We start from the raw sequence: 27,464 nt of genomic DNA, 5'->3' as shown, positions 1-27,464 counted from the left end.
TTACATTAATTCTCCAATTATTTATCCGTGTGCAAGAAAAAAGAAGCACTCCCTCCCACACTCACTCACTCACTCACCACCAAGTAACTACCTCATGGACTCCGACGACGACCTCCACCGCCTCTTATCGGAGCAACGCCGTGAGCTCGCCACGGCTGAGGCCATCGACTCCGATCTCGAATTCGCATACCGACTACAGCTTGAGGAAGCTCTCGCCGCCTCCCTCGCTTCCCTCTCCTCCTCTTCCTCCCCGCAACCACCACCACCACCACCAACCAACGATGACAAAAACGACCCTGTTTTGAACGCCACAACACTCCAGGCGCAAGAACTCGCGAGGGTTGAGCAAGAACTTCGCGACCGCCACCTCAGCGAGGCTGAGGCCCGCAAAACGAGTCTCGATCTCAACCGTCGCGTCCACGATCAGAAAGTCGCCATCGAAATTCTTAGAATCCCCGAAGATGATTGGGTCGAGTGGGGCGATAACTTCCAGAAACCCTTCTTCTTCGGGGAGGGTTCTTCTTCTTCTTCTTCGTCGACGAAGAAGAATAATACTCGGAAGGGCAATTTGGAAATGGACGAAGACGATGATGGTGCGGTTTTTAGGGTTTACTTTAAGGGTTTGGTGAGCAATGACGAGAAGTTGAAGAACGGAGAGAAGGTTCTGTTGGCTGGGATTGGGGTTGCGATTTGTGATCCTGAAGATAACTTGATTCTTGAGGTGCGAAAGCCACTCATTGGGTGTGGAACGAGCAAGATTGCTGCTGATCTTAAGGCTTTGATCGAAGGCTTGAATGCTGCGTTCGCTTTGGACTTGAAGCGTGTTCGGTTCTTCTGCGATTACTATCCAATTTTCCAATTCGTGAGGCACCTTTCCCTTTTCTTATTTTTCTTCTCTTGGTTTTGGTTGTTTTGTCGTTGATACGAATTGAAAGTTCCAATTTATTAAGATTATGATGATGATGATTTCTTTGAGGTTTCTCTTGATTTGTGAGTGCAATGGATTGGCAAGTGTTGGGTTTAGGAGGCTTCACTCGTTAGAACTTAGAAGAGAGAGGAATGTATATTAGTGTCGAAGTTCTTGTTAATTTCTTGTAAATATTATTCAAAGAATTTTAAGATAGATGTGATTTTAGAGGTTTCAGGTGGGAAGATTTTTGGGGTGGGATATGTTTACCAACCACCATTTTGGGTTTTAGGTGTTCGGAGAGTTTGCTCCCGATTCTCGGGGATGTAGCATGTCCTGACATGTTATCCTTTTAAATGAATTGGAACTCTCTTGATCATTTTTTATGCACATGACTAGGATTCGAACTTCTAGAGTAGTTTAAGTTTCCTTTTAGGAATTCTCTTATTTTTGATGATGTGTTTACTCCAGTTTCGTGTCAGAATTGAGATTTTAAAATGCTTCTTGGGGGATTTGTTGTTTGAAATTTGTTACTTTTGGAGCAATAAACAAACCAGGGTGAATCCTGATAATAGCTTAAATTATAGTATTTTGTTGTTCAGATGAAAATGATGGCAGACATTGTCTTTGGTTGGAACTTTTTTTGGTGTCAAGAAAAACGGTTGGAATATTTTTAATAGTGTTTTACGGATCAGGTTAGGGGAAGATGGCCTGTGAAACAGCGGAAGGTTGCTGTGCTAGTCAATCAGGTGAATCTGCTACGGAGAAAATTTACTTACTGTGCTCCAATGCTTCTAGCAAGACATGATGTCAAGTATGCATTTAAGCTTGCAAGAGATGCAATCGTTTCTCAATTGACAGCGCCTGCGGACTCTAACGGTATGAAGAATCTGAATGAAACTTGTGTCATATGTTTGGAGGATACCGATGGCAATAACTTTTTTTCGGTTGATGGCTGTCAACACCGGTATTGCTTTTCTTGCATGAGACAACATGTGGAGGTGAAGTTGCTTCATGGGATGGTGCCAAAATGCCCTCATGAAGGATGCAATTCCGAGCTTCAAGTTGACAGCTGCAAGAAATTCTTGACAAATAAATTAATTGAGACCATGCAACTGCGAAAGTTGGAAGCTTCAATTCCAGTTACTGAGAAAGTTTATTGTCCCTATCCACGATGCTCTGCTTTGATGTCAAAAACTGAGCTTTTTGAGTACTCCAAAAATCTTATTGGTGATTTTGAACAATCAGGACCTAAGAAATGTATAAAATGCCATGGTCTCTTCTGTTTTACTTGCAAGGTCCCTTGGCATAGTGGCATGAAATGCTATGATTACAAAAGGTTGAATCCTAACCCTCCTGCTGAAGATTTGAAGCTAAAGTTTCTGGCATCCAGGAGTCTATGGCGCCAGTGCGTGAAATGTAACCATATGATTGAACTTGCTGAAGGCTGCTATCACATGACTTGCAGGTACTCTAATATTGAATTCGATTTAACCTAAGTTGTGATCATTTCTCTTGTAATCGTTGATTCACTAACTGAAAATTGAAATTAAAATCAGATGTTCATTGTGGCATCACAATCCCAATTTATGTTGGTATACCTACAAAGTATTTATTGCTAGGTAAAAGTTTCAGGTGATGGAAGTATTTAACAGGAAATAAGGAATAAATGTCTTCTTTATACTTGAAGAGGAGATTCATTAACAGATTTTTATATGAGAAGTTATCAATGTTGAATCCCAGTATCTTCATTGGGAAGCAATGATATATTAACCTGTAATTAGTTAAACTTTTGTTCCATTCTATCACCACTGATTCTCTGGTTATTATTATAGATGTGGCTATGAATTCTGCTACAACTGTGGAGCCGAGTGGAAGAACAAGAAAGCAACGTGTTCTTGCCCACTTTGGGCTGAGGACAATATTTGGTTTGAGGATCATGCGAGGGACTCGGACGAAGAAGAAGAAGAAGAGGAGGAGGAAGACGACGAATTTTTTGACTCTGATTATTCAGATGATGAATATTACTAATATGTGCCTTCTAGTGCTAGGTCAATTGTTTTGTGGTGTGATCTCTGCATTTCTCAAATAGTAATTTCATCTGCCTAATCCTCCCTTTTTCTGGTATTAATTTGTAAATTTTTGGAGCTGACTCACATATTCTCAAAATGAATCAGTCGGATTTTGGAAAGAAAACAAAAAATTACTTGCACATACCTGACTAGCAAAGTGTGAATAGTCTATGGAAACCGGTGGGAGGTTTTAGTAATGTTTGATTCAAATTTGTATACTCTCTTCTTTTTTAATTTATCATAATCAGTTTTATAGGTGCTATGATTTATTAATTTTACCTATAATTAACGCTACAAAAATTGAAAATGACATGTTGGTAGAGTAGAGCCCATGTTGCATACTGGGCTCCTTTAAAGGTGCAACGAATTTCCAACCTCTTGTGGCGTATTGGACCATTCATAAGGTCATGTCATATTTCCCTGCCCCCACTTTGCTATGCTATAAGGTTATGCCTAAGCTAGGACATATGGACATTAATGTTAATGTGCCCTGTTGTGATTTGTGAGCATCACTTTTCAATTACTGTTGCATGCATATGCACATGCACGTGTCCCTGTTCATATTTGAGCTGTGCAATTAAGAAAATTTCTAAGAAACTTGATGCTACTTACAGTGTGTATTCATTGGTAAACTATAAAACTAACTATCTCAAATTACAGGGTATTTCTATTTCACAACAAAAATCTAACTAATGGTGGTTTCTTAGTCGGATTATGATTCTACACAATTCTAAATTTATTATTGTACTATTTTATTCTTTTAACAAGTAACTAACTACCTTACATGAGCCTAATCCTAATTAGTTTGAAGTAGGATTCCAACTTTCTAAGAGCAATGTTTTTCTTTCTTTTTTTCTTTTTTTAAATAGATAAATATATGTATGCAGAACAAGTAGGATAAACACATGAGATCATACAAAAATCCAAATAAAACATCAACTAAAAGAAGCCAACACCACAAGAAGCTTAACCATATAAATCAAGTTCCAAGAACAATGTTTAATAGCATTATTAGTCTATTAGGTATTAATCCTGAGAAAACGACAACGAGAAAATTAAATTAAAACATAGTGTTGTTGTTTTATTACGATCGTTCACATCCTTTGATACTCAATTATTATTATAATTAGCTTCATCAATGTACTTTTAAAGCCATCTTTGGAAACAATTAGTTGGGGTGGGAAAAGTAGTTACACTTCTTTAAGAAAATGAATAGCTTCGAACATTTTCTTAATCATAGCTTATTTTGAACCACAAATAAGTTAATCCTAACGCAATAAGGCAAAATAAAAATTAAAAGATGTGTGTATTAACTACATGATAGTGTCATTTTTGTTTTGTTCATTCTTCCAGCTCATCAAGGTACTATAATAATTCAGGTAAAGTGGTTCAACTATGTGGTTATGTTATAAAGACTTATAGGTGGCATATAATAATGAAATGAAAGGTAATTATTAATATTTTTTTATTTGGTAGACAAAGATGGATAAAATTAACTTCATATAATATGATAAAATAATATTCAGAAAAATCCAAGGCATGTGTCGTGTGGGCTCCGAGTCCTTACTCGCAAAAAGGTTCACAATTATAATTCTATCTGTCTTAATACCCAATAAAATAAAATAAAATAAAATAAAATAAAGTTGGAAAAATTGCAATACGTGGCCTTTGTGGGTAATCAGCTTAATTATGCAATATATTGACAAAGTTAATATACTTTGAACAATTGAACTTGCATCCCTAATTAATTATCAGGCATTGAAATAATCTTTGATGATGTTGCAAATTAATATCCACTTATTTTTTCTCATTCATAGTCATGACATGTGGGGGAAAAAGCTTAAGTGCTTTAGACAAAATAAATCGTGGTTCAATTTGTTATTTCATATGTTAATAGCACTTTTATTAACATTGTCAATTTTTTTTTTTTTTTTTTTTGGTTAAGGTAAGGGGCCAGAAGCCCAAACAACAAAAGGAACTACACTAAATTAATCATTCTGGGCCAAGAGGTGCCAGTAATATCACTAAGTATCCAAAGATCGCTCCCTGGAGGAGGGGAATTCCATACCATGAGGCTTTGTTCTTGTGCCGCTCCAAGATTGGCGAGAAAATCTGCACAACCGTTTGCTTCGCGATAAACGTGCTCAATCCTAACTTGCCAACCCCTGTCAAGGAGCTCGCTGATCCTGTAGTAGAGGACCGACCCAGAATTCCTCTTCAAGGAAGGGTTTTTGACACTGTTTACTACTGCACTTGAGTCACAATCAAGCCAAATTCTTCTGAACCCCATCGTCCAGGCTATTTCCAGGCCGGTGTATACCCCCCAAAGCTCAGCAAGGTGTGCGGAACAGACACCCAGATTTCTGGAAAAACCCATGATCCATCTTCCTTCACTATTTCTTAGAATACCACCGCATCCCGCCCTCCTTGGATTATCTTTTACTGCCCCATCTGTGTTAATTTTAATCCAATTACTTTGTGGGGGTTGCCACTTGATACTGATAGTCATTCTCCTGTGAGTATTGGTCCCAACGAGATACTTCTCAAAGGCTTTTTGAATGGTGTTAACATAATCCTGAATAAGATTGTACGCTACCACTGGTCTCTTGAAGGATCTTTGGAATATTTCCATATTTCTCCAATTCCAAATCCTCCAACAAGCAACCATATAGATACTAATCCATTCCGCTTGAATCGAGCAACCCCAATCCTTGTTCAAACACTCATGGAACCAATCAGACGTTGGAATGGAAAAGAACTCCAACGCTAACTCGCTTCTAACCAGCTTTTTCCAGATAACCTTTGCCCCCTCGCAATCTCTCAAAACATGCATAGTGTCTTCAACTTGATTTGTGCAATAATGGCAGAGGGGGGAAGTCCCATACCATTTACTCCTTCTGTAGTTAGTGATCAATCTACCATGTATGGCTTGCCACATGAATATTTTTATTCTTTGAGGGCCGTGCCATTTCCAAATCTTCTTCCACACATTGCTGGTACCAATAGGAGGTTGGATAATAGCTTTATAAGCTTCTCTAACTGAGAATCTTCCATCTGAGGAATTCTTCCATGCTCTGCTATCAGGAGGATCTGAGGGTCTAGGGGCAGGGATGGCTTTAATTAAGGGAATGCACTCTGTCTCAATTACAGAGTTGAGCACCTCCAAGTTCCATTCTCCCTCTGAGTTCACATAATTCTGGGCACTTGCATCCATATCTTCAATTTGCACGTTAGGCCTAATATGGTCCGCAAGGCACCCATCCATGTTAAGCCATTTATCCTTCCAAAATTTGGTATTTTCCCCGTTGCCAATTCTGTGAACAATATTCTCCTCAAAGGTTGGCCATACTTGCTGCAAAGCTCTCCAAAGGTTGGAGCATCCCACTGTAGGGTTATGAGGTCTATTAGTGTCCCCATTACAATACTTATACCATAACACCCTCGCCCACAAAGTGTCAGGATCTTCGTTCAAATTCCAACAAATTTTAAACAAGAAGGCTTGATTCATCACTTCCAGCCTTTTGAACCCCAAGCCTCCAGCATCCTTCGGGAGACAGAGGGTTTCCCAACTAATGAGATGCACCCTGCGGTGATTTTCGTCCGAACCCCAAACAAAATTACGTTGAGCTTTCTCCACTTTGCTGCAAATGCCTTTTGGCAATTTGCTGTGTTGCATCGCAAAATTGGCAATCGGGCCAATAGAAGATTGAGCTAGCACTACCCTTCCCGCTATGGACAAGCTTTTCTGCTTCCATCCCTTGAGTTTATTCTTCACCTTGTCTAGAATGTGCCCATAATTTCTCTTGCTATCCCGTCCCTCCACAATATAAGATCCCAAATACCTTCCAATCTCTTTTGTTTCTTTATAGCCTGCCTCTTTAACAATCATTTCTCTACACTCATTATTCACCTTTTTTGAGAAGAAGATTTGTGTTTTCTGGGCATTGATCACTTGACCCGAGGCCTCACAAAAAATTTCAAGACATTTCTTGATGTTACGAATTTGTCCCTGAGAAGCTTCAGCAAACAACATGATGTCATCGGCAAACATCAAGTGGGATATAAGAGGTCCGTTTCTCCCAACACGGAAAGGAATCCACTGCCCCTCATTTACCATGTCCTCAATCAGATGAGACAGCCTATCGATACATATGACAAAGATATATGGTGAAAGAGGGTCACCTTGGCGGATGCCGCAAGTTGGAGAGAAGACATTAGTTTTTTCCCCATTCCACAAAACTTGAAAGCTGGTCGACCTAATGCAATTCATAATGACACTGATAAGCTCTGGAGGTATTGAGTAATCTTGAAGACATCTCTCAATGAAGTTCCAACTAAGTCTATCATAGGCCTTTTCTAGGTCAATTTTGATCGCCATGTGCCCATGCTTAGCTGCTGACTTCCTCATCGAATGGATGATCTCATGTGCGATAATAATGTTATCTTGAATTTTTCTACCCGGGATAAAGCTAGACTGAGCAAGAGATATACGGTTATTCAAGGTGGTTTTGATCCTATTAGCCAAAATCTTTGTTATGGTCTTGTAAGATACATTACAAAGAGAGATTGGGCGAAATTGATTCACAAACTCAGGGTGGTCCACTTTAGGAATGAGAGTCAGGAGAGTGTTATTCACATCCTTGATGCCGCTTGGGTTCCTCCATGAGTCCAATACAAAATTAATGACACTGCTTCCAACTACCTGCCAATTTTCTTTAAAGAATCCTGCCGGGAGTCCATCATCTCCGGGAGCTTTGAGGGATCCCATAGCAAAAATTGCATCCTCAATTTCCTTTTTGTTGACGAATTGACTCAGGTTGTGTATCTCCCCATCTTCCATCGGGGGGTAGAAGGTTGTGGTGTTGATCACACTATTTCTTCTAGGGTATTTGTCCTGGAAAAGGTTTTGGAAATACTGACAAACATGACTTTTTAGAGCTTCGTGGTCTTCCATCCAGACCCCACTATCATCCCTCAGCTTTAAAATCTTGTTCCTCCTCCTCCTAATGATGGTTTTGGTGTGGTAATATCGCGTGTTGCGGTCCCCTTCCACAATCCAGTTCTCCCTCGATTTTTGGAGCCAAAACGTTTGCTCCCTATCAAGAATAGCTTCTAGCTCGCCATTGAGCCTTTCCTCCAAACTATCCAAAAATTCACTCTTCCCATATCTGGGTGAGTTTTGGATGCCTCGAAGCCTGTTCAAGATGGTTCTTTTTTGCTTAAACAGATGCCCAAAATTATCCCGATTCCACAATTTAATTTTTTCCACAAAAGAGCTGATGGCACTAGTCAAATGGTGGTTGCCGAGCCAGGCTTGTCTAATAAAGGGTTGGAAGTCATGGTGTTGCATCCACATAAACTCAAATCTGAATGGTTTTTCCCTAGGGTGATTGTGCGTACCTTTGCATTTAATGAGGATAGGGTGATGATCCGACCTAACCCTTGGCAAAGTATCTACCACCGCTTCCTGGAATCTGAGTCTCCAATCCACATTGCACAAAGCTCTGTCCAGACGTTTGAAAATACGCTCCCCATTTTGCCAAACTGGTCCTCTCCAAGTAAATTTTGTGCCATTAAAACCCAAATCAATAAGACTGCAACGGTCAATCCACTCTGTAAACCTCCTAATTTGAGCTTTATCTGGAGGAGCCCCACCCTTTTTCTCATCTATTCTTCCAATATCATTGAAGTCTCCACAAAGTAACCAGGGGCCTTGGACTGTGTCTGCAATGTCGCTAATGAAGCTCCTAATTTCTCTTCTCTTGGTCTCCTGAGGACTAGCGTATACCACGGTTAGATTCCAATGCTCCATACCATTCTCAATCTGAACGTGCAAGGCTTGGTTATGCCTGCTAATTTCTTGAATGTGAAAATTTGGGTTATTCCACAAAAGCCAGATCCCTCCAGAGAAGCCTTGGGCATCCACCGTCAGATGAAAATTGAAGCCACAATTCTGAATAGATCTCTTTGCTACTTCTCCGCCACACTTGGTCTCCTGAATCGCAACCAAGTCAGGTTTAAATTGCTGAGTATATTCCTTTAATGTTTTTGCAAAGCTTGGGCCAGCAGCCCCTCTAGCATTCCAAGAAAAAATGATCATTAAGACTTATTTTTAAAGAAGCCCAAAGCTTCAAGGATCCAAAATTCAGAGACAAGTTAAACCATGATTGGCCCAACTAGGCCATGTGCACATCGTTCCCCTTCGGGGCTTCTCTTTTTCCCCATTCCACTATTGTCGTAGTCCCTTCGGCCATGACTTCGTCCAGATCCGAGCCCGAAAGGAAAGGTTGCCTTGGGTCTGGGGGTTTTGGATCCATACAAAGGTCCACTTGGGTCTCCAACACCATATGAGTGTCAGATGTCTCTAAAGATTGAGACACATGCGATAAGATTGGGCTGGGGGTAGGGTCAGAAATGGGGGCTATATTATGGGCTTGATGGGTCATGGGCTGTCTTAGGGACAGTTGAGGGGTTGGCTGTGATGAGGCTGGAGTAGCTTGGTGGTGTTGTTGTGAATAAGTTGGGCTTTGGGGTTTGCGTTTGGATGATTGGGCTAGGTTTGGATGGTCAGAGGGATATTCATCATTGATCTGCACTGAAGTGGTAGCCTTGGCCTTTCTCATTTGGGAACCTGTTAGAAATTCCTTCGAAACAATCTCAGCCTGCTTCCTAACAGGGGACACATTGTTTTTCTGAAGACTGCCTTGATCATGCATTGGTTGGTCCCCTTTGTCCTTTTCTGCCAGAATCTCGTACCTTCCTTTTTCCTCCACTGCCTCTATTTTGTCTCTTTCGCTTTTATGCTTCGACCCACTACTTATGTTGGAGGTGTCCTTATTAGTGGGTGTTCTTCTTGTCCTTTTCTGCTTTTGTACTATCATCCATACACCAAAATTTTGGCTTGTTACAATGACTTCTTTACCCTTGTCGTTACATTTCCCTCCTTCTTTGTTCATAGGATCAGCCTGCATCTCTTCCGTCGGAGTATTCTTTTCTGCTTCTTGATGCTGCACTTCTTTAGCCTTTCCTCCCTTACCTTCTTGATTGGTATTAGCCATGCAACTATCACTCACATGGCCAAACCTTCCACAACTGAAGCATACCATATGCAGGCCCTCATATTCTATGTAGAATCTTTTTCCATTCACCAAGTAGGAGGCTTCCAAGGGCTTGCTCAAGTCTAGTTCAACACAGAGTCTCGCGAACTTACCCCGGGATTGATTCGCTGTGTTCATGTCGACTTTAAGCGTCTTACCAATCTGATCACCTACTGTCCCCAGGAAACGCTTGTCGTAGTATTCAATGGGAAGGTCTGGGAGCCTAATCCAAGCTGCCACCTTATTGATGGTAGTTCCGAAGGGGTTGAAGTCTGGGGTCCAACTTCTTATCGTTAGATAATGATCGAAAAGTAGCCAGGGACCTCCTTCCATCACATGCCAGTAATCTTCTTCATTAAACAATCTCACCACATAGAAGTCATTACCAACATCGATGAGGTCCATGCCTCCTGACTTGGCCCACATGGTGTCTAACCTTCTTTTCAGCACTCCATACGTAATCTGCCTCCCCAGGAGTTTCACTATCAACGTGTGTTTCCAAGGCTTCTCTAACCTTTTCTTCTCTGTTTTATTAACTGTAATACTGATGGTGCCGTTAGGGAGTCTTTCAACAGAAATTGATGGTTGACGGTTGGCCTCCTTTCTCTCCTTCTTTAGAGCGTCTCTTTGCATCTGGCTCATATTGAAAAGCTCTTCCATCGGTATTTGCTCTTCCGTTTCCTCTTCAGAATCATCTGATGAACTCCTATCAGAGTCAGACTCTTCGTCATCCGATCTTGGTTCTGCACTTCCATTCATAACAAGATCGGCATACGTTCTTCTTTTGCCATTAGTTCCCACAAAAGACGTTTTCTCGCACATCCACTCCTCTTTTCTAGCTATCCTTGATGTCTCCCCTTTAAATTCTCCTCTGTCATTACGGAGTTTTTTTTTGCTTCGTTGCAGTTGATCCGCTTCTTCAGCGGTAGTTACCGGTGAATTCATGGGAAGGGTTTTTCGATTCCAGTGTCCTACGATTCCAGTGGCTGGTCAACTCATACATTGTCAATTTGTTATGACTATCTTAGTGAGTGGGAGAATCCTAGTAATCCACATTATAGACTAGAATGCAACCCTTTTTAAGTAGGAAAAAAAAATCCAGGAACTTTATATAACTAGTTAGTTCTTTAGTCAATCCTGAATTATTGAATGGTGAATTAATCACTTAATATGAACGATAAATTATATCGATCATCACTAAAATAAAGTTGTTTTTATTAAAAAATGATAGATAAAAATTATTAAATAATTTAATATATTCAATATATTTAATTAAATTATTATATAGCAAAATTAACCAAAAAAAAAATATTATATAGCAAAATAACAAAATCAACTTAGGTTGGTTTAATAAATAGTTTACTAATTTGTTTAAATAAATATAAAAAATTTAAATATTACCTTATGTATTACGATAAAATTTTAAATAAAAATTCAATCCATGACCGTTTAATCATCGACATATCCAAAAAATATCATGAAAACCAAATTATCATCTAACAGTTATGCTTAATTATTATGTAAATATGAAAACAAGTGCACTTCAATAATAGTTTGTTATGAGCAAAGTGACCATGAGGCCTATGAAGATTTTGACTTCAAACTAATTAATTTTTTTTTAAAAAAAAAAGGTATTAATTTGGTTGTTTAGGAGAGCAAATGGTAGACACATGAAATCCTTTTTTATCAACTAAAATTTAATGGTGATATTTATATGTACTGTTAATTATTTTGATGTGTCTATCTATAAAAGATAGTCATATAGATAATAATTTTTAGAACGAAATTTTACTTGTTTTGATAGGATTTGTGATAAATAAAAAAAGTTGATAAATGATATATGAAAACTCAAAAGATAATAAAAATTTCACTGTACAAAACTATATCGTTTTCATGCTCATGTAAGAGTAACAAAATATGCAATACTATAAATAGTAAAATATATGAACAATTCCATCGGATATGTTAAAAAAATTATATACATATTTAATATCTGATATGTTAAAAGATCTAATTAATTAATCAAAAGTTAACATCTTCGAGTTAATGAGTTATAACTCAAATGACATAGTCTCTCCATATTCAATTAGTCAATTAAGAGTTCGAGTCTCATATTTTTGTTAAAAAAAAAAAAGTTAACATCTTCGAAAATCTAATTCTTCCTTTACTCTTTAGTTATTCACCAATTTCAAAGATAAAATGAATATGTATGAGTACTATATGTAGGTAGAATATAAAGAGGGGAATGGGCATGTAACCGTTTAAGAGCAAAGGGTACAGACTTGGTTGTTTGTTTTGCTCCCAAGTCCCAAATGTTCCTTCCTTATAACCATAACCATTAAAAAAGGCACTGCAATTTTTTGCTCTCACCCACCACCTTTTTCCTTTTGCCTTTTGAGTCTTTTTCTTTTGTCAACATTTAAGCCTCTCCAAATTCCTCCTTCACCGCCACTCACTCACTCGCTCACTCACTCACTCTCAAATTCAACCTCAAATAAATCATTTAATTAATTAAATAATTCAATAAATACTCATTTTCCCCCTTCCTTTTTTTTCGCTTCATTGTTGTTGTTCTTCTTCTTAAGAAAATGTGGACCCTCTGAAGAGAGAGAAAGATGAACAGAAACAACAACTCATCGGGATTTGTTGTTGGCGGTGGCGGTGGCGGTGATGGTGAATGGGTGAGAGTGAAGGAGGGTGTGACGGAGTTCATGAAAGGTGTGGCGGAAATGACGGTGGAGCTCGGCAAAGGTTGCAGGGACATTGTGAAACAAAGCCTCGTCAACGAAGAATCTTACCTGGTCAAGAATTTCGGTAGGGATTCATACTTTGGGAAAAGAGTTGGTGGAACTTGTTCCAAGGTGTGTGGAAAATTGAGCTTCTTCAATGAGTATTTACCTGAAGATAAGGATCCACTTCATGCTTGGTCCGTTATTTTCTTTGTTTCCTTACTTGCCTTTACAGGTGAGACTTGAATCTACTTCAATCACTCTAATTTTCTATTTATGTCCTTTTATTATTATTATTATTATTATTATTATTATTAGAGCCACCATATGGATAAATCTGATTTTGAGTTCATAGATTTATTTTATATAGTTTGGTTGGATTGATAGAACACTCAGTATTTAGCTGATACCACACTAGGCTTACTTACATTTTGCTGTTATTGGGGATGATATATATATATAATTGAATCTTATATTTAAGTTCTTATTTTACTCTCTTGTATTATGGTATGTTTAGACTGAGGGGGTAAAAATGGAATGGAAGTTTTCATGGATCAGTGTTACACATTAAATTCATTGATGATAATTTCTGCTGCATGTTTACCCCTAGTCATATATACCTTAAGGCTGCGTTTGGATATTATCGCTGATATTGAAATATAGAAGTATAGGACATTTATACGGAAAATACATGAATTATTTATCTTATAAATGGAAATTATTTTGTCTCTATCTCTATCTCCACAACCAAATGAGCTTCTTTGTCCTGTGTTTCCAGCCTAAGGTTTGTAATGCATTCTTCAAGTAATAATAGAAACTCATAAAGTTCTACATGTGTTGGTGAAATCAGGATTGGAAAAGTTGTGCTTTGATGTTACATTCTAGCTATAGGTAGATGTCATGATTGGTTGATATGTTTGCAGCTATATATTTAAATTTAGAGCATGATCCATCATCCCCTTCGACAAAGGAAGTCAAGGAAGTATTTCTGCATCCTCCTAGTGCTGCTCGCATAGTGCTTCCAGATGGAAGATATTTGGCGTATAAGGAGCAAGGCATTCCTGCTAACAGAGCTAGATTTTCAATGATTGCTCCTCATACTTTTCTTTCCTCTCGGCTTGCAGGTTGTTTGAAGTGTTAAATTCTTGTTCTGTTGTTTTTGTAATATTTTTTTTGGTATCCTATTATAGACTGTTGAAACCATCTTCAAATTCAAAATTAGGAATTCCTGGAGTTAAGGGTTCACTGCTTGAAGAGTTCGGCATTTGCTTGCTGACATATGATCTCCCTGGGTTTGGGGAGAGTGATCCACATCCCAATCGAAATCTTGAAACTTCAGCGGCAGATATGTTATTTCTAGCAGACTCGCTCGGCCTTAAAAAGTTTTGGGTTGTTGGCTACTCAAGTGGAAGTATGCATGCTTGGGCTGCACTTAGATACATTCCTGATAGACTAGCAGGTATCAATAGTTCTTTTTCTTTTTGTTTCCATGCAACTTTGGATATACTCAACATGATAAAACTCGGAGCTTTTATAGCCGGTGTCTTGCTTATTCACTTTTCAAAACAATTATTATTGTTTATTTATGTTATTGTCACATTTTAGGCTTATTAAGGTGTTCTGAATAACTAGTTTAAAGTTGAGATAAAGCTCAGAGATATGGGTCTACATAGTTCTTGCATCTTTTTAAACATGGTATATTTTGGCATGCATTTTGGAATAAATCTAAGTAAATCTCAGGTGCGGCCATGTTTGCTCCCATGGTAAACCCATATGATCGTCTCATGACAAGGGAAGAGAGACGAAGAGCCTGGGACAAATGGACAAGAAAAAGAAAATTCATGTATTTTTTAGCTCGGAGGTGTCCTAGGTTTCTCGCTTTCTTCTATCGGCGAAGCTTCTTGTCAGGAAAGCATGGTCAGATTGATAAGTGGCTGTCATTGTCTCTGGGAAAGAGGGTAAGAAAAGCTTTGCTCATCCATTTCTATCTTGTGGTCAACACAAATGTGTTTGGTATCCATATCAAGAGATCTACACTTCCATGTGATGTCCATGTTATGTTTGTCTTTCACTTGCATTCCGGTAACTTGGATTAAGCATATCCCCTCACGAAAGGTTCCTTGCAGGATAAAGCACTGATGGAAGATCCAATCTATGAGGAATTCTGGCAAAGGGATGTGGAAGAATCAATCAGGCAAGGAAATGCAAAACCCTTTTTGGAGGAAGCTGCTCTGCAGGTCTCAAACTGGGGTTTCAGCCTGTTGGACCTCAAGTTGCAGAAGAAAAAACGGAGCGGAAGTGCTGATTTGCTCATTTGGCTGAAGTCAATGTTCATTGAAGTTCAGGAGGAATACACGGGTTTTCTTGGCCCAATACATATATGGCAAGTGAGTGCATCAATGTTTAGAGTACTACACCCTCTATACAAGCTTCATTTACTAAAGCATTCACTCTTATTTGATAAAAATCTTCTGCAAGCATTCTTCTAAGGACTTCTTTTCCCAAAGCCTTATGAGCAATGGTGAAATATTGGGACGATATGATGTTGTTTGTATTACAAATAAGCAATACATTTTTATCTCAAGAAGCTTTAAATGTTTTGAATGGTTTAAAATGTGATTTAGTCCGTTTTAATTTTTAAACAATTGAAAACCAATTAGGACAATTTCTGGCCAATAATTTGAAACATTAAAGTTGTGATACCAATGGAGGCATACAGTATCTGAAGTGGATCCAAGTATGGTGGACAATTTTGGAGTATAATCATCACTTTAGCATAATTATTCTTAACTTCGATTCATGCTTTTTGGGTTTTAGTTTTCATAAGCATTCTTCTTGTCAATAATGTGTTAGTGGGTCATAAATGCCCAAACCATTTTAGGCAAACTATCCTCATTTATTGTTATCAAAGCAGATCACTATACGTAAGAATATCCCATTTTGCTTTTCCTTCCATATTTTTGTCATGTGCACACCTCTATCAATTATCGTCTTCACATTCATTAACATTTGCTCTTTTCTAAGTTTCTAACCACCGAGAGCATACTACTTTAATGTACACTAAATGGCATGTATTGGATGGAAAATGTTTAATGGTTGCATACATTGAAAACTTTGATGAAAGTTTTTTTTCCTTCAATCAACAATTTATGCTACTGACACAAATATATACTATTGTGTCTCATTTCAACTGTTGCCTTGCTGTACCCGTTGTTTCTGCAAGATGTTGAGTTTTGCTAGATAGATAATATGTCAGATTATGTTTTTTGGTAGCTGTTTCTTCAAGTATATGGGGGAAAAAAGAAGAAAGAAGAAGAAAAAGGACACTACATTTGCTTAGAGGTTATTTTTGTTTGGATGAAGATATTAGAACTTTGTTTGAGTAATGTAAAACACTACTTTCTTCATTTACATCTTAGTACATCCTTTAATGAATGTATCCGGATGAACCCAGGTGAAGTACGACATTGTTTGATTCATGTAATGTTTAAATTGGTTTGTTGATGATATTTGTTTCAAATGAAAGTATACAACTCATCCTTGTGCATTGTTTGCAGGGAATGGATGATAAAGTGGTTCCTCCATCAATGACTGATTTCGTGCACCGAATACTACCTGGAGCTGCAGTGCATAAGCTACCATATGAAGGACATTTCACATATATCTACTTTTGTGATGAATGCCATAGACAGATATTTACAACACTTTTTGGAACCCCACAAGGTCCACTCACTATTTCCTCAGAACAAGATGAAAATGAAACTACCACCCTAGATGAAAAAAATGTTGAACAACAGCCAGAAGAAGTAGTAGCAAACCATGGTGAACTTTGATAATGCCACAAACTAGCTAGAACAAGTACACATAGGACATAATAGGATAAAAATGCTCTTTTTTTTCCCCCTATTTTCCTTTTTTTTTGTTTTCCCTCCTGGCAGAACATCACAATTTTATCATTCTATGATGTACATACCATATAGTTTTTGCTTCATCTCTAATGGAGCATTTATAGGAAAGAAAATAAAAATCAACATTTGAAACTTGCTTTTGGTTGTAGTACTCAGATATGGCACGAATATTGGAATTCACTCCAAATTTGTGTTGCTGAAAAACTGATGTGATGCCCTTTTTTACCCTGGATGAAGAGATGATTGAAATTGTGCAGCGAATAGTATGTATGTTTTTAGGAAAATTATAGCGTACAGAGCTTATTTTGGTACAGAGATAAAGAGATTCTCGTTTCTTTAATAGATAAGTGACACATGGCACTATTTTTCTTGTGAGAGAGCAACTGAGCTAAGGTTGTTTTAGGGATGAAGGGTGGCTGGCTTGTAATGTGATGGAGCTGCAACTGTACAAAAGATTGGGTGAGACTTAATGGGCTTGACAAAGGGCTTTTTGATATAAACAAAATATAAACAATGTTCTCATTAATATTAAAGAATACGGCATTAAAACTAATTGGAAGAAAATGTGAAAAATAAGTAACAACCAAACTAAGTAGAAAACAAAATAAACAATGGAAATGCACGAGTATATTTGAAATGGAATACATAGATTTGGTGAACAATAATCAACATTACTATTAATAACAACAACAAATTACATCTTAAAGTGATCCTTAAAATTTATAAATTGTATTGATTTAATTCTCAATTTACAAAAATTGTATTATTTATATCTTTGACATTATAAAAAATTAGAATAAAATCCGTACATTATGCAAACTCAAATAAATGATAGTAACAATTAATAATTATTTTAAAATAATTTTAAATACATAATTATGAATACAAGTAAAAAAATATTTTATGAAATAATAAAAATTTAATCACATAAAAATATACATTATAAATTTATAAAAATTTTAAGGCTCATAGTTATTTATATAATATCAAAGATTATTTTTACTAAAAATATTATATATACATTAAAAGAGTAATCATTATATATTTATGTAAATACTTGTGCTGTTTTATTTTTAATATGTATTTTATAGGGATAAATACTGTTTTGGTTCCTAAGATTTAGGGTCAAAATTAAATTCGTCTCCAACGTTATTTTGGATTTAAAATCGTCCTAACATTATTTTTTATATTAAAATAGTCCTTTTGACTTTTTACAGACAAAAATAACCTCCACCACCACTACCTTTTTATCACAACCACCATCTTCCTTACTCCCACCAAATACCAATAATCAGATTCAAGAACACAATATTCAATGCCAACAATAACACATTATCCAAATTCAAAAACAACAACATCAAATTCAACATACAATAAAAAGAAAATCAGAAAAATAACAGAAGCAGAAGTAGAAGCAGAATCAGAAGCAGAAGCCAAAGCCAAAACAAAAGCAGAAGTCGAATCGAAAGCAAAAGCAGAAACAAAAGTAGAATTGGCGAGGTACAACGGCAAGGACATGAAGTGGCAACGAGGTCAGTAGCAGCAACACCACCACCAGCACCATCACCTCCCCGAGGATGACGAGGAATACGAGGAAGGTGAGGGTCAGGTGCATTGCTGTGAGGGGGAGTCACGATGATGGCGAGGGGGAGTCACAATACTGCAAGGGCGACGGTGAATCGCGGCGCTACAAGGGCGACGGTGAATCGCGGTGCTGCAAGGGCAACAGTGAGTCGCGATCGCGACGGCCAAGCACGGCGAGGCTTCCTTCTCTTTAAGTCTTTGCTTCTCTTTCTCTCTCTTCTGAAGATGTCAATGAGAAAAAGGGGTGATGAACACCCCCTCATCTTCCCTTCCCCTCTTCCTCCCCCCGGCGTTCTTTCCTTTTTTTTTAATTTATATTTTTTATTAGGATTAATTTAATAATAAAATTAAAATTTTTATTAAAATTGACGATTTTAATACCAAAAATAATGTTAAGGATGATTTTAAATCCAAAATAACGTTGGGGACGAATTTGATTTTTATCTCGTCATGTTGTCTTCTTGGAGCATCACATATTTTCTCGTTTTTTCTCCTTTGAGTATATTCCTCCCACTCAGTCACATTTCTTTACTAACCCCAATGTTGACCTTTTTCCTAGTGATGATTCTACAGGTTCTATCTTGGGTCATCCTCTACAGCCTCCTACTCTTCCGCCTTCTCCATCTCCCGATGATTCCAGACCGGATGGCGATCCCGCTCCTACCGTCATGCCTCCTCCTCCCACTCGTTCTTCTAGGGTAAGGAATCCACCTCCTTATATTCTTGTTCATTATTGCTTTTCTACTATTCTTCATCAACATGAACCTAAGTCGTTTAGAGAAGCCTCCACAAATCCAAATTGGCAACAAGCAATGCAGGAAAAAATATAGGCACTTGAAAAAGCACACACTTTGAATTTGGTTGATCCTCCTTCTAATCAGGAAGTTGTGGGCAGTAGATGGGTATACAAGATCAAGACTCGCTCTGATAGCTCTATTGACCGTTATAAGGCACGCTTGGTTGCTCAAGGTTGTACGCAAGAGTATGGTATTGACTATGAAGAGACTTTTGCTCCTGTTGCTCGTCTCACATCTGTTAGAGCTCTTCTTGCCATTGCTGCGGTAAAAAATGGGTATAAAACGAATATATTTGGGTGTAATACAAAGATATTTGGGTGTAAAACGAAGATATTTGGGTGTATTTTTATTCTGATGAGTTCTGCATAATTCAGACCTCTTCCTCTTCCTCCTCCTCATCTTCTGTTGCTTCTTCTTCTTCTTCTTCTTCTTCTTCTTCTTCTTCTTCTTCTTCTTCTTATTTCATATTCTCATAATTCTTTTGGGAGGAAAAAATCAAACAAAGAAGAAAAAAATACATAATGTTACAAAATCAAAAGAAGAAGGAGGAGAAACACGACGATGAAGATGAAACACGCGAAGAAAAAGGAGGAGAAACACAAAGAATGAGGAGAAGAAGAAGGAAGAAGAGGAGGAGGAGGAGAAACGCGAAGAAAAATGACAGTTGTGGTTTTCATCGAGGAAGAAGAAGAAGAAGAGTCGTTCATAATGGTGAGTAGCGCGCTTTGAAAACAGGAAGTGATTAAGTAACGTGCGTGTATTTATTCTTAAATGTGGGAATTTAATGCGCGTGTGTTTTGTTGGATTTGTGCCAACTTGTAAGATTTATAAGCAAAAAAAGCTTGTATGTGCAGTATACCTGTAAAACAAATTACTTTTGTTAAAGACAAATAGAAATGGATTTTATTGAAGAGCATCACGCTGTATATAGAAGCCAATTTAACCCTAAGAGAATAAATAATTTTTTTCTTTTAACTGTTATCGATATATATATATATATATATATATATATATATATATATATATATATATATATATATATATATATATATAAACTCTTCTAATATTGTATATCTAAATTATATACTCAAGGTAAGCAACTCTAAAAGTGACAATTTAGCATAAAAATAATAACAATCCTTTATTATTACTTATTAATAGTAATTGAGTATATGAATAACCTTATAAATAGAATTAATTAAATTTTAACTGAAAACAACTTACACTCATAAAAAATGTTAAATATATAATATTATATATTAATATAAAATCACATAAAAATTATTTATTATTATTATTATTATTATTATTATTATTATTATTATTATTATTATTATTATTATTATTATTCTAGATAATATATGATATGACCATGACTATTTAAGATTTTATAATTTATTTAATGTTTGGATCCTGAATCTAATCGCTCAAAGAAAGTAATAAGACACTCACAGATAGAATGTTACATAATTTAAAATATAAAATCCTTATATAACTGATCAGCCAAGCCAAGCCAAACCAACCTTTTAACAAGTTATGGGTTAGCAGCTTTGATTGTTATAAAAAAAATAACAGAAACACGTGTCTCAAAATTAGTATACCAAAAAAAAAATCTGTATATTAGCTCTGTACCGTAGTGTTACCCATGTTTTTAATATTTGGCTTATACAATATATATACTTGCTTACAACGTGATATTAACTTCTGTTGTAATTTTTGAACTAACTAGTGTATGAACCGTGCTCAAAACGGAAAAATTTATAAAAGTTAAAAAAAAAATTTATATACTTCAATATTTAAAACAAAAATATAAAATAATTATTATTTTAAAAAATTTATAAAATTATTATCAAAATCAAATTTTAACTTAAAAAAGTAAGTAATAATTATTTTATATTTTTTAAAGTAAAATAATTATACACTGATACAGAATTTAAAATAAAATTAAAATATTTACATCAGAATACTATTTTTTCAAAGATTTTTCTATAAACAACATTGATGGTTGAATTTGCAGACATTCCTACGTGATTCATAAGTAAAATTTTTAAACCTCTTTTACTCTTAATTCTTGAAAGTGCCACATATAATTAGCCATGTGTAAAAATTGGTTTGGACAAGTACAATCCAACATGAGATAAAGTTTGTCCCTGAAACTTATTAATTGTTATGGCAAACAATACTATTATGGGAAACTATCTTCGTTGGAATCTAACTGGGACGATTTCATTTGTTGGTACCATATTCATTCTTGGAATCAAAGCAATATGATCAACATTGTTACCCGTTAAGACTTCACATTCTATGACATAATTTTCAAACTTCCTAACTTGTAGCCTTGTACCATTACAAAGACCACTGGATTGGTCACTATTCATCAGTAACATCACCGGAACACCAACCTTAAGTATTAATTTATGTGGAGGCAAACCAGAACAATTTATGCTATTCAGTAATTCAGAATCATAGAGATCTAGTTGACTCTCCATATTCCCTTCATCCATACAAATGGAATCCAAACTAAGATATAATTTTTGTTTTCTCTAGAAATGATAGCTATCAGATGGTTGTTGACCTCTTGAACGATGTCTAGTGTGGGACAGTGGGAGTCAGTATAAGAATAATAATATTTTAGTTACTATATATATAGACTAAGAACATCATTGTAACAATTTAAATTGGAAATTATTTGACACAAATCTTAGAAGTGTCGTATGGACCAGTAGACAAACTCAATAGTTCAGAATTTTCATGCGACAAAAGGCCCTACAAAACAATTGATTCAATAAAAAGACATCATCAAAATCTGGTTGATCTGTTTTTGCAATACCGAAACAAAAGAGAAAGTTATTAGCCAGAAGGGGTTATAGGGTTAGGATTGTATTTATCCAGGAAAGCAGAGACCAAAGAATTCTCATTAGTCATTCTCAACACATGAATCACATATGGTTCATAAGAGTTCAGATTCCTCATCTTGAGTTGCACTTTGAAGATGAACTTAATATCCCTAAACATATCAATCTCTTTGGGACAGGAATTTTTCTCAACACCCTTCACATTTAGCGAAAAAAAGTTCATTCATGCTCTCATAAATAATAAAAATTAAGGTATAGTTCAAAACAAATAACACAAAAAAATTAATATGACATCAAACCTTGGTCACACAAGACACTGCCTAAGGTCATTGGCAGAAACTCCAAGAAACTTTGCAGTTTCTCCATCGAACAAAACAAAAGAGGCAGCATTGGTGTGGTCTATCACTCTTATGTGGATGATGTACCTATTATTCACCAAAAAATTTACAATTCAAAAATAATATACTACATAAATTATACAAATAGTCAGACTGTCTATACTATGTTATTATTGAATTGGACGCAAATAATTTTTTAATGGCTTATCCAAAAGTCTCCATCTCACACGAGAGAATAGTTTAAAATAATTCTTATTATATATAATTCATAAAAAAATGTTATAAAAAAGTGAATTAGTCCTTACATTAATGTCTCTTAATATATATATATTTATATTGATAATAAATAAATAAATATTTATTTAATGTAAAACATTCTCATGTAATTTAATTCGCACTGAAACTATATAACATGATTCTAATAATATTTCAAACAGTAAACTATAAGTAACAATTATTCAATTATAGCTTACCAAAATAAAAATAATTCTATTACGTAAATTCATATATAAATTGAAACTGTTGAAAAAGTATACATAAGTAATCGGAATATATACAACGTACAATGAAAAACTATCAATTAAAATAATAATTATTTAATAGTGTCTAAGCAAAAAATTGTTAATTTTAAAAAAAATTAAACAATCCACCGTATTGAACATAAAAATGAACAGAACATAAAAGTAAAATGCATCTCTCCTTTGTAACATATAGATATGTGAATCCCAATATTCACAATATTTTACCGTTAGAAAATAAATCTATTCTAATAAAAATATAACAATAAAACGATACAATTAAATTATAACCCCGGTAACTAATTAATTTATTACATATGATTATTAAATGAAAACATAAATGAGAATAGTTTAACAGCACATCACAATCCCAAACAGCACGACCCACAAAAAATACTATGTACACTTTAATATACCTATCCACCTCTAAATGACAATGAAACCGTTTCATTTGGTTAATTATGTTTAACTCTTGCTATATGTTATGCTTTGAAAGAGATGGTTAACCTTATTTAAAATCAATTATCTTTAACCTATTAGGCTAACTGAATCACGAATGATAGAACTCAACAACAAAATTTATCAAGAAATAATACAAATGATTAGTTTATACCATTATTTTCTTAGACAATGAGTATGTAGTGTGTGAATGTTAAAGAAGTATCGTGAGTCATACCTTGGCACATAGAACCCATAGTCTTTAATGCAATTGGAATAGAAATATCTTTTCTCAAGTTCCCTTAAGCCACAACGACACTTCTTACATCTTTTGTACCACCAACCAAACTCGATCTCAACTTCTTTAATCGTCCCGACAGTAACAGATACAGCATCATAAAATCGATGGATGCAAGGGTACAACACAACAATTGAGATTATGATCCAACAAACATTAGAATTAATAATTGAAAAAAAGGAAGACTAATAAAGAAAGAATTTTACCTGATTATGCTCCTTTATCTCGACAATTGTTTTGTAAACTGACAGACGCAAAAAATCTTTCTCAACTGAAATAGGTTGATCACAGACCAGCGGCATTATGCCTTGTCCGTCAACATGATCCAATTTGTTCACCCTTGCATTTTTAAATCAGAATTTATGAAATTTGCTAATAGTTAAATAATCAAAAGCCTTGTATAAATATTCTGCTGGCCACACTACTGATCTATACACTGTACCTTGCAAAAAAAATTCTTGGCAACTGGAAACTCAACATTGATAAACAGTTTCGAATTGTAGTTTGTGTTGGAAACATCCATAACCCCTACAAAAAAGACATAACAAATTAAAAAAAATACCAGAAGCATATGATGACACAAAACATGCATTCAAATACCAGTAAAATAAACAAACCACTATAAAATTTCATCTTGTCCATTTGAAAAATAACCACATAGATAAGACACGGGTGTTCTTCCAGATATTTGAGCAAATCAAAAGCAAAAGACTGTCACAACGTTATCCTTAATTTCTGTCCACCCCTATAAGAAATAGCAATGCTTGTAGAGTAAAGAGAGGCACAAAATTTTAAAATAAGATTTTAAAACAAAAGCTACTATCAAAAAGATATTAAGCATTACTCAAGATCATCAAGTTCTATGGTGATATAACTTGACGGCTTCCCGTCCCGTGTGAACTCGACCAAGTTACCTTTAGAGGCAAGCTGACCTATCACATCTACAAAATAAAGGCACGAATCTTTTCATTAATTTTTAAAGTATTATTTAATTGTTATAGGATATTATAAGAATAATACATAAAATTATATAAATTTTTTTATTAAACAAAATTTAAATGAAACAATATTTAATTGAGTTAAAAATTATATTATTTCTTAATATAAAATTATAGGAAGGGAATAATTGTTATAGGAAGGGAATAATAAAAAAAAAATTAATCCTTAATATAATTTCTTAATGAAACAAATTTTAAAAATAAGACATGCTCCGTCACAATATATTATATTATATTATATAAAAATCTTCAATCAATTCAAAAGATACAAAATTAACATTCACGGCAAAAGCCCAAAATAAAGCCGAACTCTTTTCCATGAGTAATAACTAATTTCTTACGGGTTAGACCCTATAAATTTTTTGGGGTGTATATTTGGTCAGAAGATAAAAAGAGAAGCAAATTTTACTTAAATAAATTTCACGAAAATTATATGAATCTATAATACTTGAGACTTGAGAGGAATAACAACAACCATTACTTGAATCCATATCTGTCCACTATATGCTCATAATAAAAAAGACAGCAAATGGTGCAAAACAATATATAAGATTAAAAAATTAGACCTCAAAGAATTAAACAACACATGTATTATAGATTAATCTAACAAAGTACTTACCAACTAAATAACCATCTTCTTTAGACTTTGTGTGAATTGTTTTGAACGGAATAAAAGTAAATCCGTTTAATAGAACTGAAGAATTTTATACCGGACGCACAATCGTATCCCTCTTGAAGTGGAGTCTAAATTCGTATCTAGTAGACTTGAACTTGATGGTATTCAAAGCAACTCCAAAATTAGTGACCACGTACACGTTGCCCTCAGCGAGTAGGCCCTCGAAGATCGGAACAAATATGTCTTTAACAGTGCATTGAATTGTATCTCCCTGAATGTATTAATTTTATAGAGTTATAGATAAATGAGGTTTATTGCTGAGTCATTAGCAAAATAAATCTCACATGCAAAGTGAAGATTTTACCTCTTTATCAAGGACAACCATCTCAACAGGTGCCTTCATCCCAGATTTTGCAAAGTAAGAAACGGTCCAAAGTCTAATGACACGTACTTTAAGCTGTCACACCTTATACGCTGGACCAGCATTGATACACTTGATGAGATCATACCTAAAAATCAAGGACCTCATATTTAGTAAAAAATAAAAAAAAAATATTGTGAAACAATCTACATGGCACATAAACTCACCTAGATGCCATTGCTACCTGCCACTACAAAATTACTCAAATATTATGAATTTCAGTATAGATAAAGAGTAAGTGTGGTGATCACCTATGCTATACTTATAGAGAGTCACAACACTTTTCAGTCCCAGTATTGGTAAGGATTGCAAGAATCTTTATGTTTCTATCAAAATCCAACTAAAAAAAACGAAAAATTTTTGGACTATTCAGGATTAAAGAATCTGAATCATATCAATAAAATAATTATCAAAATTAGGATAGAAATTAACGGCCAATATTTATTGTGTTCCATTTACATCGCAAACTGGAGTTTAATTTTGAAAAATCAAAATAAGAAGCAATATATGATGAAGAGGTAATCACTATATTTACATACACTAATTAGGTACTGTAAATCACAAGAAGTTTCAAAAAGGCATGAAATTATTTTATTTTTATATGTTGTCAAATTATTCTATATCATAGATACTGGCATTTCAAGAGGTACAGAATAAAAAGGGTATGAGAATAAAATTTGATATATAGCACCATTTTTTGTTTCTTAATCTGATATAATTCCTAAAAGGTTTGTTAATAGTACCTTCAATATGACTAAAGATTGTGTTGATCGCAGCAAGCCATTTATCTCTTTCACCTTGCATCCGTTCTATAAGTATTCTCCTTTTATGATCCTCAGTCAATTGCTTTATGCGCTTGACCTTCAGCCTCTGCTATTGCTTTAACTACAATAGTAGATAATTCTATCTCAGCACGCTCTCTCTTAGTCTGATGCTGCAGTGGCTGCGGGCTCGCAATTTGGGGAGCTAAGGTAAGGTTCTTCTTTCAATATCAAAATTTCACGTCAATTTCAGAGAGGAGAAGTGATGAGTGTGGGAGTGGGACTGGGTTACGGGTTACGGATTACGGGCTTAAGCCGTTGGGGATTCATTTTTTTTAAAGTCAAAACAGCACCGTTTGGAGGAGTTATTACTTATTAACAAACCAGAAACCCTTTAAAAAAATGGCCAGTTCTAACAGTTCATCGATTAACTACAGATTTGACTGACTTTGTAGTCAGTTTTTTGTCAGACGGTTTACTCATAACATCTTTTAAGCCATTTTTAAATTTTATAAAATTATTTATAATAATTACAAAAAGTGTTTATAATAAAAAAATTTAAAATTTTATAAAAAATAATATTTAAAATTATTAGTAAAATCTTAGTTGTACTCTGTTTTAATAAATAATTATAATAATATTAGTATTTTATATAACAACCTATAGAAAAAAATTAAAATTTCATACAACATTTTTTCGTTCATTTTTAATAGCTCATAAATACAAAAAAAAATATTATACAAAATTTAAATTATTTTTGTATTAATTATTATATACAATACCCATATCATTATAATTATTCAGAAGTTGCATGTAATTCGAACCTTATGAATTTAATTTACTACATATTTGTCTAAATCGAATTTATTCAATTTAATTTATATAGATATGTAAATTTGATTTATTTAAATTAATTTATTTTTATATGTGGTATGATTTGATTAAAAGAGCAATAATTTATGCTGCTTGGTAGATTCTTCTATAATTTTATCTAGCATCAATAAAATTCCACTATCACTGGTTAAAAAAAATTAAAATCTAAAACGATGGTTAAAAATAAATAAAGAGAATAGATTTAATGCTTCTATAATTGTATGCGTTTTTTTTTCTGATTTGCGTTTTTATCA

General features: G+C 35.0%; 2 protein-coding genes across 3 annotated transcripts; both read left to right on the top strand.

Moving 5' to 3' along the window:
- LOC112736554 (E3 ubiquitin-protein ligase RSL1) lies at positions 1–3,234 on the top strand. Its single transcript, XM_025786057.3, has 3 exons — positions 1–862; positions 1,603–2,375; positions 2,743–3,234. The coding sequence occupies exons 1-3, from the start codon at positions 95–97 to the stop codon at positions 2,936–2,938; spliced, it is 1,737 nt and encodes a 578-aa protein (XP_025641842.1). The 5' UTR covers positions 1–94; the 3' UTR covers positions 2,939–3,234.
- A 9,066-nt stretch (positions 3,235–12,300) lies between these two features.
- Positions 12,301–16,974, top strand: LOC112736553 (uncharacterized). Of its 2 annotated transcripts, none has more exons than XM_025786055.3 (6): positions 12,301–13,040; positions 13,729–13,929; positions 14,028–14,264; positions 14,546–14,763; positions 14,932–15,192; positions 16,363–16,974. In XM_025786055.3, exons 1-6 carry the CDS (start codon positions 12,692–12,694, stop codon positions 16,636–16,638), a joined length of 1,542 nt encoding a protein of 513 aa, XP_025641840.1. In that variant the 5' UTR covers positions 12,301–12,691; the 3' UTR covers positions 16,639–16,974. The 2 variants fall into 2 exon arrangements, with proteins under 2 accessions (XP_025641840.1, XP_072067183.1); XM_072211082.1 differs by having other exon boundaries at positions 12,324–13,040; positions 13,747–13,929.
- Positions 16,975–27,464: the final 10,490 nt, after the last annotated feature.

Source organism: Arachis hypogaea, chromosome 13 (genome assembly GCF_003086295.3).
Source record: "Arachis hypogaea cultivar Tifrunner chromosome 13, arahy.Tifrunner.gnm2.J5K5, whole genome shotgun sequence".
In the NCBI taxonomy this organism is placed as follows: domain Eukaryota; kingdom Viridiplantae; phylum Streptophyta; class Magnoliopsida; order Fabales; family Fabaceae; genus Arachis; species Arachis hypogaea.
The sequence above is the reverse complement of the archived record's forward strand: the minus strand, read 5'-3'. Positions and strand labels throughout refer to the sequence as shown.

What these genes read in the sequence shown, in the direction of transcription:
- LOC112736554 (XM_025786057.3), top strand. Translation starts at nt 95, where the DNA reads ATGGACTCCGACGACGACCTCCACCGCCTCTTATCGGAGCAACGCCGT. An exon ending in ACTATCCAATTTTCCAATTC is followed by an intron (nt 863 to 1,602) that starts GTGAGGCACCTT and finishes TTTACGGATCAG; the next exon opens with GTTAGGGGAAGATGGCCTGT. An exon ending in TGCTATCACATGACTTGCAG is followed by an intron (nt 2,376 to 2,742) that starts GTACTCTAATAT and finishes TTATTATTATAG; the next exon opens with ATGTGGCTATGAATTCTGCT.
- LOC112736553 (XM_025786055.3), top strand. Translation starts at nt 12,692, where the DNA reads ATGAACAGAAACAACAACTCATCGGGATTTGTTGTTGGCGGTGGCGGT. An exon ending in TTCCTTACTTGCCTTTACAG is followed by an intron (nt 13,041 to 13,728) that starts GTGAGACTTGAA and finishes ATATGTTTGCAG; the next exon opens with CTATATATTTAAATTTAGAG. An exon ending in GCCCAATACATATATGGCAA is followed by an intron (nt 15,193 to 16,362) that starts GTGAGTGCATCA and finishes CATTGTTTGCAG; the next exon opens with GGAATGGATGATAAAGTGGT.